The sequence below is a fragment of the Pezoporus flaviventris genome, unplaced genomic scaffold, assembly GCF_033815535.1.
Source record: "Pezoporus flaviventris isolate CSIRO_AGI_PZ_B2104156 unplaced genomic scaffold, CSIRO_AGI_Pfla_v1 ptg000002l, whole genome shotgun sequence".
Taxonomy (NCBI): Eukaryota; Metazoa; Chordata; class Aves; order Psittaciformes; family Psittacidae; genus Pezoporus; species Pezoporus flaviventris.
This window is the reverse complement of record NW_026892550.1, coordinates 14581295-14601142: the sequence shown is the minus strand read 5'-3', so window position 1 is coordinate 14601142 and position 19848 is coordinate 14581295. Positions and strand designations below refer to the sequence as shown.

The window sequence follows — 19848 nt, the reverse complement described above, 5'->3', positions numbered from 1 at the left end:
AATGAAAACTGGCAGATCAGCAGTATTTAGAAACCATGCTGAATCTCTCATCACAAAGAACTTTGTCTTGCTGTCAAGGTCAGTAAGAAGGCACAAAGTGGTGCCTGGATTCTTTTACCTAGGTTATATCTCCACAATCACTTACTACCAGTTTTACTGAAACAGACAATTCTTTCTTCTCAAAACAAACCAAAAAAACCCAACAACATATGCTGCCACATACTGTAAGGCATCTGTCCAGGTGGTTCCCTTCTTACCTTATGTCATAATGTCATAATTCCTATCAGTCCTAAGCAATAAGATCTCCTGACATAAATTATAATTCATGGCTTTATACCTTGCTATCATTTCCTGCAGATACCTGTACAGTGAAATAGAAATGTAAAATATAACCAAAACTACTGTTCTGCACTTTCTGAATAGGCATTACTGAATCTTCAGGTAACTAAACAACATTACACATACTTCTTCAGTATAATAAAAAAAGCTACATAACAGTAGCAGTTTGAGGACATACTAATTGTTAAAACTATTGAGATTAACTGCTGAAATTTCATCTTAAGGTGTTATCTCAATAAATGAGCCTCTTACCGTGTGTTTATTAATGCATGTTACCAGAGTAAATTAGCTATGGTACCACTAGTAAGAAGCAGTAAAATTCTCTTACCTCCTACATACAGCGGAGAATCAAAATTCAGAGTGGATTGCTTGGACAAATTGGTAATTATCTTGGGGCTTCCTCCATCAATAGATAAAGACAGAATCTGATCCATAGCTAGCAGCTCCACAATGTGGAAATTGCCATCATTAATTGTTTCCACACTGCAAAATAAACATTAATTTTTAACAGTTGATGGTCTGGTTAGAACAGCTTTTGATCTTCTTCCCCTTTGAGTTAATACAGCTTCAGAACAGAACTTCTCCAGGAGTGCCGTCTTCTGAAAACTAGATTTTAAGCAAGGACGTGCATGTATGCTTAAGAGCTAATACAAGTAGCCCTTCAATAACACTCTATTAATAATATGTATTGTAAATAGCTCTTTTTCATTCAAAGTTATTCCTGATCTCATCAAATAATGAACCTTCCAACCCAAACCATTCTATGATTCGAATGCTATTTCAAGATCTTATTTGCATGCATACGTATGTGTGTATGTATCCTACATGTTGCATAGTACTGGGTTTGCATATTTTGCAGTTAGGAAGGCCTGAGTTCACACCAGTGTTATATAAATCTACTATTTTATGGAATATGAAACTGCATCTAACCTTAGTTACAAACAAAATCACATAATTGGTCCAGACAGCTCCACTGATGCTAGCAACAAAGTAATTTGTTATCTTTATTAGGTGTGATTATTTCTGTATTTTCAGCTTCTGGCTAGTACAGTGAACAGCATATGCTATTTCCTTCTGCTTACTAACAAGATATGAACCCACTAGTTAGAGAATGTCCGAAGGGCGTCACACAGAAAAGGCTTGTTTCAAGCCTGGTGCTTATGTGTAAGGACAAGGCTACACACATTACTAAGTACAAGAAATCGCTGCTGACATTTACCAGTTTAAATATCAACATAGCAAATGTTTAAGTGTAGGGCAACTACTTTGCATTTGAATACAGTTTAAGTACATCAGAGAAGGAAGAATATTATTATTCAAGTTTGCAACTGAATATATCTTTGCTCTAACATTGCTTCTAGCCGATACTCTCTCCCCAAACACTGGAGAATTAAGACCTGAATGTATGGCTGCATGGAATTCATGACAATAAGCTGTAGTCCAGAGACCAGACATTATAACCATTCCCATGAGAGCCTTTATTTGCTTCAGGGCACCACCAAGTAAGTGAGCTTAAGCCTTTGAAAAAAAGTTATTTAAATGAACCAATTGTATGATAGCCTGAGATGGACTGAACAGTCAGTCATACAGTCAGTTAGCTCTTCTCATTAGGAAAGCAGTATAGCTCAAAGGGATTAGCTTCATAAATCTCAAGGCAAAAATCAAGCAAATTACCTTGTAACATCCTTAGCAACGTTTTAATTAACCTAACTGCTTTTGTCCTGGAACAGATCAGAAGCACTCACAAGGTTGTTTACAACAGTGACACATTAAATAGCTTCTTAGCTATTTATTAACAACTTTAACTATGTGGACAGGCTCAGCTCAATATGGATAAAAGACCTGGATGGTAGTATGCATGCTTTACGTAAACTTGGCTTTCTGTGAAAGTGCAAACACACAACAGAGCAGACACTGGCAGAATAAACACTTTCTGGGGGTGGGCAGGAGGAGGACTGCCAGGTTCCATGGAGAAGGAAAAGGTCAGAGTTCATCGTTCCTAAAAATTGAGGTCTATTCAAGGTATTAAAGAGTTTTTCTTTCTGTGATAAAGCAACAAGAAAAGTGACAGGATTAATTTCTTTTACACGTTTGAATGAAACCAGGAAAAAAGCTGGGCTAAGAAGCCAAAATGCGTACGACTTCTTGACTGAAGCAAGCAAGAAACCCTAACATAATGCTCTTGCTCCAAGGAAATTTATGTTATTTAACAACTTACCAGCCTTTCACACAATAATATTTAAAAGGATGAGAGCAATACAGAACATGCATTTTCATAGCAAGAGATCATTTCTGGGATGTATAAAACATAATGTGTGAAGGGAATGTGTCTTTAAGAGTGATTATTAAAAGCTTCTAGCTTAAACCCTTTTACTGGTAAAAATTTACTGCAGAAAGAGGAGCCCTCCTAAGTAAGGGTGGTTTGTATTAAAGGGGAAATAAGCACAAGGCATATCTGTGTAATATTTCCTGCCAATGCACTTATATTACTTCTAGCCCATTTCCCATTGGAGAAATGACAGCTGAATGCATAGATCCTAATGAAAAGCTGTAAGAAAAACTGATTTAAAGCTTCTGGAACTCTTTAGAAGAATAATGATTTGGGAAGAAATATTCCCATATTTCCAATAAATATATGATGAAAACTGGTTTACAGAATGAAAAGGTGAGGTTTTTTGTTTGTTTGTTTGTTTTTTCTTTTTTTGGTCTCTGTGTGTGTGTAAGAAACATTTAACATTTCAAAATGCATGTCCAGACAGAACAAAACCCAAGTGGATCAACTTTTCCCAAATAACCATTTCCAATGAATTAATTTTCTTTACTGGTCTTGGCAATGCCACCATCTCATCTTATTACTCAGATTGACTGATGAGTGCTTCTAGGGTGATGGCTCTTTCTACAGTCAATTCCCATTGGTAAAGAAGTTCTCATTCTTTACACAGCTAGACTACTATTATTGTTGATTGTCCATATTTACCATGATTAAATCAACTGTTTGCAGCTTTGTTTTTTGCTACTGCTACCACCTCCCTAGGCTTTACAGCTCCCATTTGACTCCTTTTCAACATACCATTTGTTGACAGTCATTTATATTCTAAAACTTTTATTTGAAACTCTGTATTGGATCTTTTATTTTGTTTTGGCCTATGTTCCAGGCATCTTATCATCGTTCAGTAGAGTACAACTTGTCTTATTTTTTTTCTATATTATCCATGAATCTTCACAACCTTAATGAAACCTGTAAATCCCTTGTTAAACTTACCAGTTCTTTAATTTCCTTTCTTCCTTCTCACTGTAAGCAACTTCCCATCTTAGTTTGCAAACTGTCTACCCTGTTATCAGATCAATCTTAAACCTCACTGTTCTTCAAGGTGATGAGTTAAAATGCCTTTTTGTCTTCTTCATGTCTCTCTGATAAAAAATACATTAACTTGCTTTTATAATTCATCATTTCTTTGTACTGGATCTGGCTGGGATCTTCATAATAGCTGGTATGGTGCTATGCTTTAGATTTGTGACCAAAACATCTCTGATAATGCACTAACATTTTAGCTGTTGTTGAATAATGATTGCACAGTGTCAAGGCCGCCTCTGTTTTTCACTCTGCGCCCCCTCCCCCAGTGAATAGATTAGGGGTGCACATGAGGTTAGAACGGACACAACCAGGCAGATGACCCGAATGTTCAGAAGAAGGAAAAATTAGGCCTACAGAGAAAAAAGAGAAAGATGTAGGACAGGGCAAGAAATAGTTAGAACAAAGCAAGAATCAGGGTAACAGTAGCAGATTGTAAGGAAAATGGGACTGGAAACTGAGTCAAGGAGGAGACTGAGAAGGATGAAATAGATAAAAGTGAACTGGTAGGTACATATAGATTATGTCTGTCAGCAGATTTTGAGCAAAGATGATCAGCTCTACCTGCCTTAAAAAAAAACAAAAATGAAGGGAGGGAAGGGAGGAAAGAAAACATGGTGTTAGACTGAAAGAAGAACAGGAAACATAACAGGAGAGAGCTGTAATAGGTAACAAAGGTACAGAGAGACAGCATGTAATGACTGGATGAAAAGAAAGTAAAGATCTTGAAAAGGGCAGGAAATGACACAAAGATTCTAGGAAGGTAAAACAGTAAGAACGGTAAACAGGGTATGGCTGAAGCAAGTTAGAAAAATATAAATAGGTTGGAGAGGGTGAAGGGATTAGAGTATGTGTAAAAGATCCTGTGTTATAACATACTCCTTTATAGAACCTGAAATAGAAATAAAATAAAATCTAATTTGTAGAGTAATCATTAGATGCACAAACATACATACAAAAGTGGAAATATATACATGGCTTCCAACAGATGTATATCTCTCAAGGCGAAAAGACTTCATTACAGTTGATCTCAGTACCATTACGTGCCAATTATCAAATATCTACTCAAAACTCGATAAATGCTTACTTGAAACAAAAGGGAAGTTAATAATACTAAGACTAGTAATATTACAAGCATGTATCTGCTTCACTAAACAACTGTGTCACCCTGTAACACTTCACTATACTTCACATTTCTTCACAGAATGACGATGCATTCTCTACTTGTTATATAATTGAAAGGAGCTGATCAGCTATGTAGAGCAGATGGTTTTAGGTGTTCCGTAACAGTAACCTAATCGAGACTGTTTGCTAATTGATTATGTGGTTATTAATCCCTTCTGTATTTATGTTTTTTAATTTTACTTGTGTAAGCATTGTTTTCCAATCTTCTTCTAGAAAACTACAATGAACAAGTATGAGTTACCAGCTTTTATTATATTCCTGTAATACTGGAGAAAGCATTAAACTGATGAGAAGGAAATATGTTTTGAATGGGAAGAAGTATTCTTGATAGATTAAAAAAATGGGAGTGAAAACAACTTGAAATTACATATGATCCTGATTCCTATTGCTTCTTATTCTCAGACACCTATATCTATCAAAATAAAAATCAACAAAAATAATTAAACTCCTTACAAAACATTTCCACATGTTAAACCATTCCACAGAACTGTAAAAAACATTATGAAATACATGTTGCATCAGAAAATAAAAGCAACCTTAAGATGCTTATTGTAAAAATCTATGATTTTACTAAACATCTTTATACTATATTTTATAGGAATAATTTTTCTTCTGTGGAATGCTTTTAGTAATCTACTAAAACCACAGTTCCCTTGGTGCTCTTACCTAGCAGAGTTTAGCATTATTTCCCTGTTTAAGCTTTTGATTTTATACTGCCATTTGAGTACATTCATTTCTAAAAATCAAATATTTTCAGTCAGATATCCCTAATAGAATGCAGAACAGTGTCAACTGCTACAACCTCCTGCAAGTAAATATATACTAGACATAATTTTACGACACAAATGGTGCAAATACAGCAAAAAGATTCCAGAAAAACTCATTTAACACTTCCCACTTACTTCTGAGTGTATTTGCAACAACCATGGGCAATCAAGGCCAAGAAGTGATGCCTGTTGCCTTTTTGCTCACTCTTGCAATGTCTGTCTGCAAATTCTTGAGAAATTACATAAAACCTCCCCAGAAATTCAGGTGGTAATTTTTCAGAGAACTAGAAAAATTTGACTGAAAAAAACTTGGAAAATTAGCTCCACAAGCAGATGTAGATTCTGTCTCATAATGATTTAAGAAGCAAAAACCATTTCTTTTCAAGGATAGTGCTTTTTTTCAGAATTGAGTTTTTAGCTTTCTCTTCACTTGCCAAGGAAAAGTCCAACATTACATGACTGTCTAACAGAGAAAAAGAGAAACTTCCAGTTAATTTCTACTTGTGCAGTAAAGTTCTGAACTTTACCCTGCATTAGGAAATTATTTGGCCCTAACATCCTCAAAAAAACTTCACTTTCACACGTGAGCTCTACATAAATGTACAAATATTCTGCTGAAAGCTAACTTTTACTCTGTATTGATGAATCAAATAATATATTATTTCTGACATATCTGCCTTATTTTCCAAGCCAAATCATGTATTTTGGCAACAGGTTTTAAATGTCTGACAATACATTCATTTGCGTATATTTCTTTTAACCATATATTCAAAAATATGACTTTGATATAAGGAATTAATGCATGTTTGGTTTCAGTTAGAATTTTTTTTCATCTAGGTTCACCTGTAAATAGCAGAGGCTGGGTAAGATCCTGTGTCATAACTGACCCTCACTCTACCCCGGTACAGCTCTACTGCTATATGATCCTTATCGCCTTTGTAGAGCAGGATCCCACTGTCTTCATCTGTGGCGATCTAGTAAAAAGAAAGAATCACTGAGAAAGAAGTAAAAATAAACAGCAAATAAAAATGCTGTATTAAGTGAATCAGAATTTACTGCCATAGTCTATTACTTCACAATAAAATTCTTCCTGGAAAGATAACCTGACAAATTTTGTTTTCTTCTATCACGAAGCATATCTACTTCAATATGAATAGTTATTCCAGTGATTTTTATCTCAAACTGTGAAAAGCTCTTCAAATGAATGAATAACAATTTTGGCTAATCTTCCACACCATATAAAGTAATTTACACTTTTTTCCAGGCAGTAATAGGACAAGGGGTAATGGGTTTAGACTTAAACAGGGGAAGTTTAGGTTAGATATAAAGAAGAAGTTCTCTACTGTGAGGGTGGTGAGGCACTGGAACAGCTTGCCCAAAGAAGTGGTAAATGCTCCATCTCTGGCAGTGTTCCAGGCCAGGTTGGACAGAGCCCTGGGTGAAGTGGTCCAGTGTGAGGAGTCCCTGACTGTGGCAGGGGGATTGGAACTAGATGATCTTAAGATCCTTTCTAACCCTAACCATTCTGTGATTCTTTGATTCCAGATCACAATCTACATCACAAGCAATCTTACCTGTAGAGTGATATTGGTTTGGGGGCGTATCTTTGCTGCCGGTATTTGTAGATAGGATTCTTTGTTGATGAAGTTTATACTGATCAGCTTTTCACATTTCTCTCCCTGGTAGCCTGATAAACACTGACAGATTGGTTCACTCTCTTTTATGATACACTGGGCTCCATTTTGACATTCATAATTATCACAAGGGCTGGTGCGAGGTAGAACCATTGGTGGTGAAAACTCACAAAACAAGCCACTAAATGGAAACAAAAAATTAGTATTGCCAAAAAAAAAAAAGGCAACTTTGACAGAAGGCATACATGTTTGTACTGTCTTCAGATTTTCTCACCTGTATCCTTCTGGGCAAATACATGTATATCCATTAACTGCATCAGTGCACTGTGCTCCATTTTTACATTTGTTGTCCTGGCAGTCATCGAAGTCAATATCGCAATGCTCACCTACATATCCAGGTGTGCAATCACATCTGTGAAACAGGAAAGCAAGTGGGATAGCACAGTGCTTATGGCAAAGTTAAGGAATTACTGAACTGTTTAAAACTCAAGAAAAAAAACCATTATTTTGACTTTTTGTGTAAAGACTATGTAGCTTAATCATTACTATATCAGGAATCCACACATGTGTTTGCTAATTACACATGCTTACTCATCTGAAATTATAGTGAAGATATACGTGTTTTAAATCTAGAGAGTCCTCATTACTAATTTTGACAGTTGTTCTTGAATTTACGAGTAATGCAGAATGTTACAGGACGTTGTAAGTGGCTTTGAACACTAAAAATAATCAATATGCTTAGTTGTTGAAGCAGAGACAAATAATCCTAAACTTTTATTGTACTGATATTTTCTTTGTCAAATGAACAGCTACACATTGCCCAGTGCTCCATTATACAGTCTAGAGTTTATGCATAATTTGTTTCCCCTGGAAGTTCCATTTTTTAAAAAAATAAGATGTATATAATTGATTTAATTAGATCCTGTGATTCCCTCCTTGGTGGTGTTTCTTTTGGTATCTAAAATTTTCTTAAAGTGGAAAGAGTAATTTTTAATAGCTGTGTAACTTTATTTAAAATAGTTCAATCAAATATGTTTTAATTTTTATTCAACAATATATACAACTAAGAAGAGTGAGAAAAGAATATAAAGCATGCTATTAAAAAGCCAAGATACATTCTTTAAGTTACTGCATGTACTGTTCCTGATTTAAAATCTCAGAAAGCAACATGGAGGATTAACAAGCTAGACAGTAAAGTATAAGATGCCAGACCAGGTTTACAGAAGTGGCATGCAGAAAATAAACATAGCACACAACAACTGAAATCCCATAAGTTTTCTATTTTCTAATTGAAAATGATCAACTTTATTTCATTTTTATTTGCATATTTTATGTATGATTTTTTTTTTGCTGTATTTTAAATAAAATGTCATTTCATAAATAGCAAGAATGATACTAAATAATCTGATTTTAGCACAAAAGCATACGGTGCATAAACCAGGTACTCTTGACAATTGAAAGCTGCAGGTTTCCTGTATTTATTAACCTAAAGCCTATTAAAAACACTTTAAATTGTGCATGTTAATTAATTATGATAAGGATATGGTCTAATTAAATATAAGTTTTCCTGGGGATGAGCTTCTATAATTTTTACCTTCCAGCTTGCCTTCCTAATGTTTTTTCACAATTACTTCTCAGAAAGCAGTATAATTATTCCACTTCAATTAAATGCAATTATTTTCCTACTGTCCAAGCCCTAAAAGGGTTTTGTACAGACTATTTCATAGACTAACAGCTCTACTCTGCATTCCTATTTAAAATCTGACTGGAATTAGTGGAATTGGGACTGTTAAGGATAACACAATTCTGTGAAACAGATTTAAGATAATAATGTAGTCCTGCATGAAAATAATGGCCTATTCTGCTGTAATGCTTAGTAATAACTGAAATCAGTATTTTGAGACTAGAACTTACTTCCACTAAAAGAAAATGAGAAGTTAAGCAGGATAAAAAAGCAGCAATTTAGATTCAGCTGGACTGTGACAGTATTTTAGACTTACTTGTATCCTTTGGGTGTCAAAATACACTTTGAGTCATGCTGGCAAGGATTCAGGTTTTGAGCACAGAAATCTAATTTCTCCTCACAGAGCTCACCTGGAATATAATGTATGCTTTCAATTCAGTGAAAATATCACTTGACCTGATATTTTAAAAGTAACTGCTAAAACTTTTTTTTGTTAACACTGAAATACTCATACTTCATGATATAATAATAAACAATACCTTTATAATAAATATTACAAAATATTAATACATAACAACAATAAATACTACTCTTTCTCATAACTCCTTTATAAAACTAAAATAGTTCAGTATCAATCAGCAATATGCCAAGCCATCAGTGTGATTTTTCTCTTACTTATTGCTATGCACATTACACAGAGAAATATCCAGGTTTAAACTATAAGTAATTTATTACCCCCAAACCCCTGTTAATATCACTGCACATCAATACAATTCCAATTATCTCCAAATGAAAACTTGATTTCTACTTTTTCTTAAATATGATTCTCTTTTTTTTGCATTTGTTAATGTGCTACTATTAAAATCTGTTGTGTCAAAAGTCAAAAAAAAGAATCTATGTCAAATGTCTACCCTTCCCTGCAGCTAGAAGCGGTGGCTATGATTTCCAATATTGGTATATAATCTAGGAAATATTTTAATATGGTTAAAATATGATTTTATTGGCAACTTTGTGACAAGGAAATACAGGTGTATAAACAGATCAACAATGTCTTGTTCCCTAACTAATCAGAAGATTCCATGAATCACTGGTTGTATCACAAAGTGTATCACTGTTTTATAAGATACTTATTCCAACATGCATATGAAGAATGTATGTATAATCAACAGGTATAAAACCTATGCCTGCTGAATTCAGGGACTCACAGGTCTATCAGACTCTAAAACTACAGAAGGTGAAGGATTGCCCCTTGTCGTTCGTCAAGTAATAAAACATGAGCTAGTCAGCAAAGAGAACTGTAAACCAAAATGAGGAAGAAAAAAGCAGAAGATAGCAGCATATGAGCAGACACCTTCACGGCTCAGGTTGAACTTCCCTTTAAAGCAGGATAATATTTGGAATCCTTCAGTTTTACTTATCTGAGCATGGTAGTGTCCTGCAGTATAGTTAGTTCAAGAATCAGTATCTGCTGGAGGGCAGCCTGAGATTAAAATAGCATATGACGGCTTTACCGCTTTTCTTAACACAGTACTGAGGGTGAGGACAGCACCACCATGAATATGGTATGAGGAAAGGACAGCCCATTTAGGGACACAATTTGGGTAGAATCAGGAACAGGCAGAATGGGAAAAGGGAGAAAGTTACAGGATAATAGTATTGGAATGGAGATTTTGGAGAGAGTATATACCTTCCAGAATACATACACATGTGAGTGTATGTATATCAGTTCATCAGTTACTACTGCCATTAAGCAGTAAGGTTTCTAACATTTTACACTGCTCCTTGCAAGTACCTAGCGCCACATAGAAGCTTCTTCTTGCTTACACAGGCTTCTCTGGAATTACAGAAACACACATCATAACAAACTGAGAGCAACAGATTTAACAGATCCTCCAGAGACATTTGTCCTTTCCACGGCATGTGTGCCTGCACTGTAGTGTTTAAAACTGCATATCATGACTATGAATACTGACTACCCAAGTCTTAAGACATTATTTCCAGGACTTATTTCTTAGGGTATGTAGACTTTATTTCAAATGATGGACAACTAAGCAAAAACTTAAAAAAAATTGAAGAACATTAAAGCAAAGACAGAGAAAAAGCAAAACTGAACCAGAGCAAAGATGGTTATGTTGGATAAACTGCATCTGAAACATGCATGCTAAAGGTGGTAAGACAGGGGACCTCTACATGAGATAGCGCATTACTAATTTGCAAGTAGTGCATTTTCCCTACAAAAACAAATAAAGCTTTAACACAAGAAAATGGCCTTCGAGCACAGGTTACTTAACAGTCTTTGGGAAAGCTGTCAATAACAACGTGATTTAGTCAATACATGTAGGAAACTGAATCAAGATCAAATGCAGGCCACTGACGATGACTAATACAAAGGATCTTAATTATATCCTCAAAGCCTCTTCAAAATCTGAATGGACTTACTAGTCTGGAAATGTGCAATTGTTATGACTAGGTCACTGCACAAAGAATCCTGAAATACCAGGGATTCTTTGCATCCCACTACGTATCAAATAAGAACCATATCCCCTTCACTTTTCAAGGGTTTTGTTCAAACAAATACAAATATAAGAGGTAGTAATTCTTCACATAGCATTTAGTCAATTTGCAGAACTTGTAATAGCTGAAATCCATTTAAAGGCCAGCAGTGTTCAAGAGTGAGACATAAATATGAGAACAGAAAATTCAGATTTTCAGGAACATGGAGTGGAATAATAAAAACATCACTTTAAAGCCTAGTTTGTGCACATTCCTATGGCTTAGAAATATATGCGTATGTCTGCACGTATGTGTATATATGCATACATATACACACCTCCATACAAATATCTTACGGCATATATTCTGTATTAAATTACATGCAGAACTACAAAATTTATGACACTCCAATTACAAATAATAAAAATGTCTGTTCAGTACTTCTGAGACTTGGACAAAAACACCTCTAAATTTTCCCCAAATTGCTGATTCAAACAGTGTATCAGAGACTTTCTGAAAGTGACCTACTGAATCTGTCTTACAAGCTGCGCTGGAGGTTTGCTGTATCTAGATAGATTCACAGTAGGAGTTCAGTGGAATCCCCCAAAATATGTAGAAAAAGGCAAATTAGGACTGGCATAACAGGAGCAAGTAATCTTACTGCTGCTGCCAATTTTACTGAACTAGCATTGATTTTGCTTCTGGATAGTAATCATGCCATGACTTACATTATTATTGGCTCAGACCTCTGAAATCTCTTGTGTGGCAAACAGTTTTACCAAGTAGTGTCTAAGCCTGTCCTTTTTTTCTTTTTTTTTTTTTTTTTTTTGTTTTTATTCTCCTCCTGCCGTCCAGGTACTTCTGAAATACATGATTTCTTAAAGTCACAGGTAGATGGCCCTAATAAACTGAAAGCTGAATCACCTCATGGAAAGCTATGGGGTGCTTGAAAGTCTGAATTCCCAAATCATACCTGTGAATCCTGCACAGAGACTGACAGCTAAATTGGAAATTTGTTGCAAACAGGTTTACACTTTTGAAAAAGGAAGAAAAGCTTCCCCTTGCATTTGCAAATTGTATGAATCATAGAGAATCATATCACTGGAGTGAGCTTTTAATTAAACAGTGTGTTAGCAACTAGCCTAGTGAATCAAGGAAAGAACATGGTAAACATGGCAGTCCATGCAATGAAATAATTCTGTGAATTCCCCTATGAACAAGAAAGTTAGTTTTAGGTTAAGTACAGACTTTCATTATAAAAAGTAGTATTCATGACAGACTTGAACACAAGATTGGTAAAAAAATGCCAAGGAAAATTCAAGATGGAATTTAAAATATGTACATAAGATACTGAATTTCTGAATGAAAATATACATACTAGAACAAACCAAAATAACTCAAATACAAGGTCTCCATTTACACTGTTAAAAGATTTATATTCTGAATAAAGTGTTCCCATAACCAAAATATAACTGCTTGTGAAAAAAGTAATAGAAGACCTAAGTAAAAATTTGTGACAATGGAGTCTGAACAACTGAAGAATAGCTTCTTGGTAAAGCAACATCTCTTAGCATACTGAACAACCAATGTGTTATTCAGAATTTAACTGAGACAAGGTGAAGGGGAGAAAGCAATTTTGTTGAAATGAAAAGACAGTGATCAAAGTGAAACACTCATTGAAAGAAATATCAAAATTATGAGTTAGGCTCGTTGGTTTTACTGGAAGGAAATCTTAGAAAGTCTCCTGCTTTGGGAAGCATAATATAATGTTTTAAAAACATACTTCAAAATAATGAAAACAGATTGTGAAACAAATGTCTCAACTCAAGGAAGCTTGACACCAATGTGTGAGTACATTCTTTTATTCATCTAATAATACTGTAACTGAGGCTTCTCTAAGAGTTGGGCTAAGCAACTATGGTTTTGAAAGATGGAAACATTTCTGTAGTTAGGCAAATAAGCAACAGATTAGTTTGTTTAAAAATAAGCAGTGGATAAAGTGTCAAAAAACCTATGAAAAGCTTCCAAAGTTTAACTAGAAACAGGAATAACTTTTTTCATAAAGTATCTTGCTTAATTAATCTAAGAAGCCTGGATTCTGGATTCTAGTAAAGAGTAGCACTGCAACCAGTGGAACTCTGCATGGTGGGCACAGTCCAAGGTCAAGACTGGAATATTTTCTGAGATTTTGCAGCCATATACAGAGGATGATGCAGACTCAAAACAGCCAGACAACACTATTAAACACTGATGATGAGTTGTGCATATTCCTTGGCGGAGTAACCGAAGTTTTAAGTTTGCTAGATTCACAGGTCAGTTTGCATTTCCTCTTATTATATTATTTATAGAGAGAATTAACATAATATAAATGTAATTCTAATGCTATAAATACTGGAACATGGTGATAATATGTCCCCTTCTTTTCTCAAGGCTGAACAGATCTTTAACTCTGGATTTTACAATATATAAAGACATGGAGTACAACAAATAATGAGGCACAATGCAATGAGGTAAAAAAAAAGGATTTACATTATTATTATTTTGAATAATTGGGCAATAAATTAAAAATACAGTCAAATAAAGCAATGCCAGCCACTGTATTTCTGAATGGAGACCTCTAACACAAATAGTTGCGGGCATCTGAATATAAAAACACACTGCTAATTACAGGGATGCTTACTGAAGAAACAAGCTTAAAATCACTAGTGTACTCACAAAGCTGGGTGTTATATAAGAATAAAAAATAGAGACAGAATGTGAAAGAAAGGATGGTCAGTTTTAATTATCAAAAACATGTTTTAGCTAGAAGATCTACTAGCCGTTCCAGAACTAAAATAACAAATATATATTACAGACTTACTGGTAATTTCTATAATAACAGGATTTTAGATGTATATATGTACATATACATACATACATTCATTCATTCCAGCTTCTGATCTTGATTGCAAAATACTGTGAGTCAGCTTCTGCAGTATTTATGTTCCATCAATTAAGTATTATTATCTGCATCTTTGACTGGAAGTCTCTGCTTAATTACTTTTGACTCAAATAGCCAATAAGACTGTAGGAGTGGTTGGAAAATGTCAGTGACGTTTAACACACTATATACAGAAAAGTGCTACATTTTTATGAAGTCTTGAGTTTGATAAACATTAGACAACATTAATGATTTAAAGTCTTAAGCTCATTCAGAAAAGACAAAAAAATCCAGAATGCAGTTTATAACCAAAATATAAACATTTTGTTGGCATTTTAAAGTAAAATTCTAGATTTGATCCATTGATGGACTGTTCCTTTCACTATTGCTTATGTCTGTTCATCTATTCCCCATGCTTGTGGATCTCAGTGTAAGACCAAGTTTATTTGGTTTCATATTTCTAGTTGTTTTACATACATTGGCAGCAACAAAGAAATAGCAACTTTAAGGCAAGTAAGCTTTTAGACAATTATGGAAAACAAAGGATGGATCGTAGACCAGAATCAGAAATGGCAATGATCAATAAGTCGCAGGTTTCAAGGACATAATGTGTAACTCTCCCTTTAGGAAAATGCAGTGAAATTACCTTAATACTCAAGCTTTTAATATAAAATAGTCATTTGAAATATATTAAGCTACGTGTTTTACAATGAATGATGAAAAGCAAGAGTAGCAAAGGTATCTCTGTAATCTAAGAAGCTGTCACACTTCAGTGCAGTTCTTGTAAGAATGAGGATTATGATCCTGATTTAATAAAATAATTAAACCTTTTATCAAGTTTGATATGACATGATTTACATTTGATTACTTGCATGCTTAAATTTTAAGCAGGTAGTTATTTCATTACCAAGTGAATTGAAAGTAGTAACTCACTCCTTTACTTTAGAAGCAAGAAGACCATATAATTAAGTTTTGAACATGGAAAAATACCTCTCTCTCTCTCATCTATCTATCTATCTATCTATCTGTCTGTCTGTCTGTCTGTCTATCTATCTATCTATCTATCTATCTATCTATCTATCTATCTATCTATCTATCTACTTACCTACCTACCAACCTACCTACCTATCAATGTCTAGGGCTTGCCTAAGCTGAGTAATTACTTAAAATTATCTCCTCACTCTTTATTTTCCTACTACCATCACAATTCAAAAGATGTCTGGCATGATAAAACTGACTGATCCTCAAAGCAACTTACAGATCATCAATAGCTTTTATGTTCAGCTGACAAGATATTACAAGTATGTGTCACATACACATCTGCTTAATTTTGTTGCTGAACTTATTTCACATTCCCTGGATGTTTGATATTTTTCTTTGTGAGGATTTTGTTCCTGATATAATCAGTAATTTTAATATGTTATAATTCACACGTGTAATACATTTACAGTGACTATAATTCTGTTTAGAATCATTACCTTTCTACCTTTAATCACATTTAAAGACATTTAAACAGCAAGACTAATCATACACAGGTAACAGTTGCTTCAACTTGAAATGGAGACTTGAGTCTCTTCATAGTAGCATCTTCCCTTTACATTCCATTTGAAAAGCTGTTTTTTATGTACACAGAAATTAAGTTTTTCTTTTGATTTCTTAAGGTCCTGTAATTTGCGCTACTGCAGATCAGTGACAAAAAAAAATATCCATGAATTACAGATGTTAAACTAGTTATTTTAATCTGGTTTTTTTTTGTTTTGATTTTTTTTAATTAAAACCTAGAATAACCAAGAACTCGATGTTTCTATTTATTTGTACCGAGCTTGCACTTTTCCTAGTTTTTCTAGGGAAAAGTACTCTTTTCTAAAATCAACCAGTTTCATACTAGGATAGTAACAGAACAATGTAGAAAAAAATAACTTAGGAAGTGACACGGCAAAAGAAAACAAGAGGCTTTCTATAAGTAATAATAAAATGCAAATATGCTAGCATGCCTAAATGGAATACGGCTTAAGTATGGAACACCTGTGGTTGGAATAATTTTCTGGAAATGTCTTGTTTTATCCATCATTTACAGAAATAATGTTGGCTCCCAGTTTAAGTTGGAAGAATTATTCATTAGATGTCTAAATTAATCAACATAGATGGTATAATTGTTGCCTTGCACAACCTGTTATTTCATGGATAATGAATATATTTTTATTAATAGTGAAATATTGCTTTATAGACTGTACAATATATTTATGAATTTAAATTAAAGGCAAATACACTACAAGATGATTCATTTGCTTTTAAAACTACATATGTAATTCCATAAATATATCATTGCTGACTGTGTTAGCTCTCAGACTGTATAGATGATCAGATTGTATCGAAGATGGTTTATCTCTTTTAGTGAGATAGGTGTTACGCAGAAACCTAGATCAGCAACACCCAAAATTAGTGTCATAAATCTCTTCACTACTACTTTTCTTGTATGATAGCCTCAGCTTAATGTGGTCATTTCAGTTTCTTCAGCTTTATACAGCAAAAAAGGCCACAGAAATGATGAGCAAGAAGATTGCCATTTTATACTCCAACATATTTTCTAGTACCATAAACTAAAACATTAAAGCAAAACAGAGCTATAAAACAGAAAATACATTCAAATGGAACCAATGTATCTCTTTAAGGTGATGAGAATAAAGATTTCAAAAGATCACCAGGGGAACTTTTTTGATAGTCCTATCAGTGACTGCACACACTTTTAGTACATCTGAAAAAAAAGACAACAAAAGTAGTATTACAGTTCTCCTGCACAGCAATCTGCACCTTCAATGACCTTCTTTTGACATGTATTCACAGTAAGAGGCAAGTGCCTAATTTGCGGATTTGCAGTGAGCTTTCTAAATTACGTCTATATACGATTTATTTGATCATTTGTAAGACCTAAAATCCATGCACCTTTAAGGAAAGGAAAGTGAGAAACCAAAGCAAGTGAAAATAGGCTTAAAAGACAACTGACCTTTTTCCACTTCATTCAGATTAGCAGCTTGCAGTGACAAAGACAGAAGAGACAAGAGACTTTTTACATTGTAATACAACAGCATAGCACATTAAGCTAATGCACAACTATAGCAGCAGAGAGGTTGATATAGCAAAATGAAGCAAACTTCAGAGTCTCACCTACAGCAGAGCAAAACAAACAGAAAAGGTAAAAAGTACATGCCACTGGTGGCATAAGAGAGGTTTTACTTCTGGATCAGTTAGATATATGATCTAATGACTGATGGAAATGGGCAAGAGAAATGATCATCTGAATCTACAGAATGTACATAAAATGACCTTAAGTTTACTAGACTGAGATTAAAATAAAGGAGATGACAACGTTAAGAAAATAGCAAAGTTAAAGAGTGCAGGACATAGCGAGGTATTTCTATTTCTCAAGGTTTCATCAGTCTGCTGATTCCATTTGCTTACTGTTGTTCCACAGTTGCAGTCTGCGATCTTAAGAAAGCTCACAGTACATAGTGCAAATATAATTTCTTTGTCTTTCCACCTGTAACTGTGGAGATAATTCTAAAATTTAAATGAGGCAGAGAAACATGGATTAATTCTCAAGCACCATTATAATAAGCTTTTTAGACTGCTTGCTTTTAAACCAACACTGCATAATTGAGAAGTGTCAATTTTCAAGGGATTGTTAGAAAAGTAAAAAAGCGATTGTTGTTACACTGCAGCATTTTTCATAATTTTTGTATGCATTTTCAGAGCTAATTTGAGATTCTAACAAGCTCTCCACCTGAAAAAAAAAGTTTTAAAGGAGAATGATACCAGCAGGTTTCATCTGACTTCTTCCTTATACTGTGCTATGAAATGTAAAACATATTTGCAGATAACCATTCACCCAGAAAAATATTCTGGGCTAGTGCACTTCCACGTTCAGTACATATATGCTGTGACATCTCGAACACAGACACTTCAAAGTATTTCCAACAGAATTAAAAGAGAATAGGATGAGCCTACGGTGGTATTTTCATGGTAGGTACACTGTCCCAGTCTGCAGCATCTTACAGCTCATTGACTTTTTTGAGCTAGAGATAAGTATCTCTGAATTTAAAAAATCTTTTTACCTGCTGAATATATAGCTTGTTTTCCTGATTGTTAACCAACTTTTACCCAGCTAGTACATGAATTCATTTAGTGAAAAATACCTTTCATAAAAAAAACTCATTAGCAATATGCATATCTGTTAGATATCTACCTGTTAGAACAAACACCAAAATCCAGACATTTCATGTTCCTCATGAAATTCCCTGTATCCATACTGAACAGGGATTCTGTTGTTTATCTTTCAAATCAGGCTATAAGGCAGAGGAGAAAAATTAAAAAAAATCCTATAAAAAATTTGGTACCTCATGCACACTTGAGGCAACTCTAAGGTTAATTTATATTCTGAACACTACTATTTCTAGGTACTGATGTGTCCAGACTACTGTCAGTCAAATTCTTAACACTGAAAGTTTTTTAATTATTATGCAAGATCAAGGATGATGGACATGAAGACCCCTTGACTAGCTCAATGATTTATATTTTCTGCTTATAATAAATCTCAAAAATTACTTAGGATATCACATATTGTGTCCTATCCTCATATGCTTTGTCAGACAGTATACTGTAGAACTCTGCATTGTATCCTGCGGAATGAAAAAAATGAACTTTTGCTACAATTTTTGCCCAACTTGTCTGCAAAATGAATTGGGGCTCTTGGTGTTGGACGTTTAAAAAAACACCTGTCTTTGTTTTGGCAAGGTGCTGAAAAAAAATTGATGAGATGATGTAAATTCTCAACATTTTTTAAAAAGCAGCACAGCTAAAATTACTGATTACAAGTAGATTGATTTATTTTATAGCTGGTGAGAAGATTCTTACCTACTCACATGACCTACTGACTTCTGTAGCAACTATGGGCAGGCATTGCCTCTGTAAAAGCAAATCTTTCTTTCCAAAAGAACTACAGTTAACCCACTTGCCATGTAAACTCACAGTATTTTCCTTTTAGAATTATGCACAATTATTAAGGATACATAAGGATATGTATTAAAAAATACATATCCTTGTGTTTTGACTAAAGAAGTACAACTGCAATACAAATGTCAAAAATGTTACCAGTGCTTATTCTCCTTTTCGCCCTAACCATGTGGACGTATGGGGAAATTCTACAATTGCTGTTCCAATTGATTATAAAACTTACATTTTGATTACAATATTACAGAAATGCAACAGGCACACTTAATCAAAGTTTAGGCTAGCACATGTAAAAAAGCCTTTATACCCACTCCATGGATATTTAATACAAACCAGTCTTTCCCACGGCATACTGTGAATATAGCAAGCCATTGACTTTACTGCATTGACATGCACTCACAATGTCAAAAATGAAGAAATGAACACAGGTAAAAATACCTGCGAAGCTGCAGAGGAGGAATGCACCT

The 19848-nt window shown here is 34.3% G+C and overlaps 1 protein-coding gene across 7 annotated transcripts in view; it reads right to left on the bottom strand.

Moving 5' to 3' along the window:
* SLIT2 (slit guidance ligand 2) overlaps positions 1-19848 on the bottom strand; it is a 269873-nt gene that overhangs the window by 11149 nt on the left and 238876 nt on the right. For 5 of the 7 annotated variants that reach the window (XM_061470049.1, XM_061470054.1, XM_061470072.1 and 2 more), the window contains 6 exons: positions 17379-17405; positions 9278-9371; positions 7552-7689; positions 7218-7458; positions 6487-6617; positions 668-822 (listed from right to left, as the gene is read on the bottom strand). In XM_061470049.1, coding sequence (XP_061326033.1) covers positions 668-822; positions 6487-6617; positions 7218-7458; positions 7552-7689; positions 9278-9371; positions 17379-17405 — 786 coding nt within the window. The remainder of the gene's footprint in view (positions 1-667; positions 823-6486; positions 6618-7217; positions 7459-7551; positions 7690-9277; positions 9372-17378; positions 17406-19848) is intronic. The other 2 variants (XM_061470055.1, XM_061470064.1) reach the window with 1 other exon arrangement.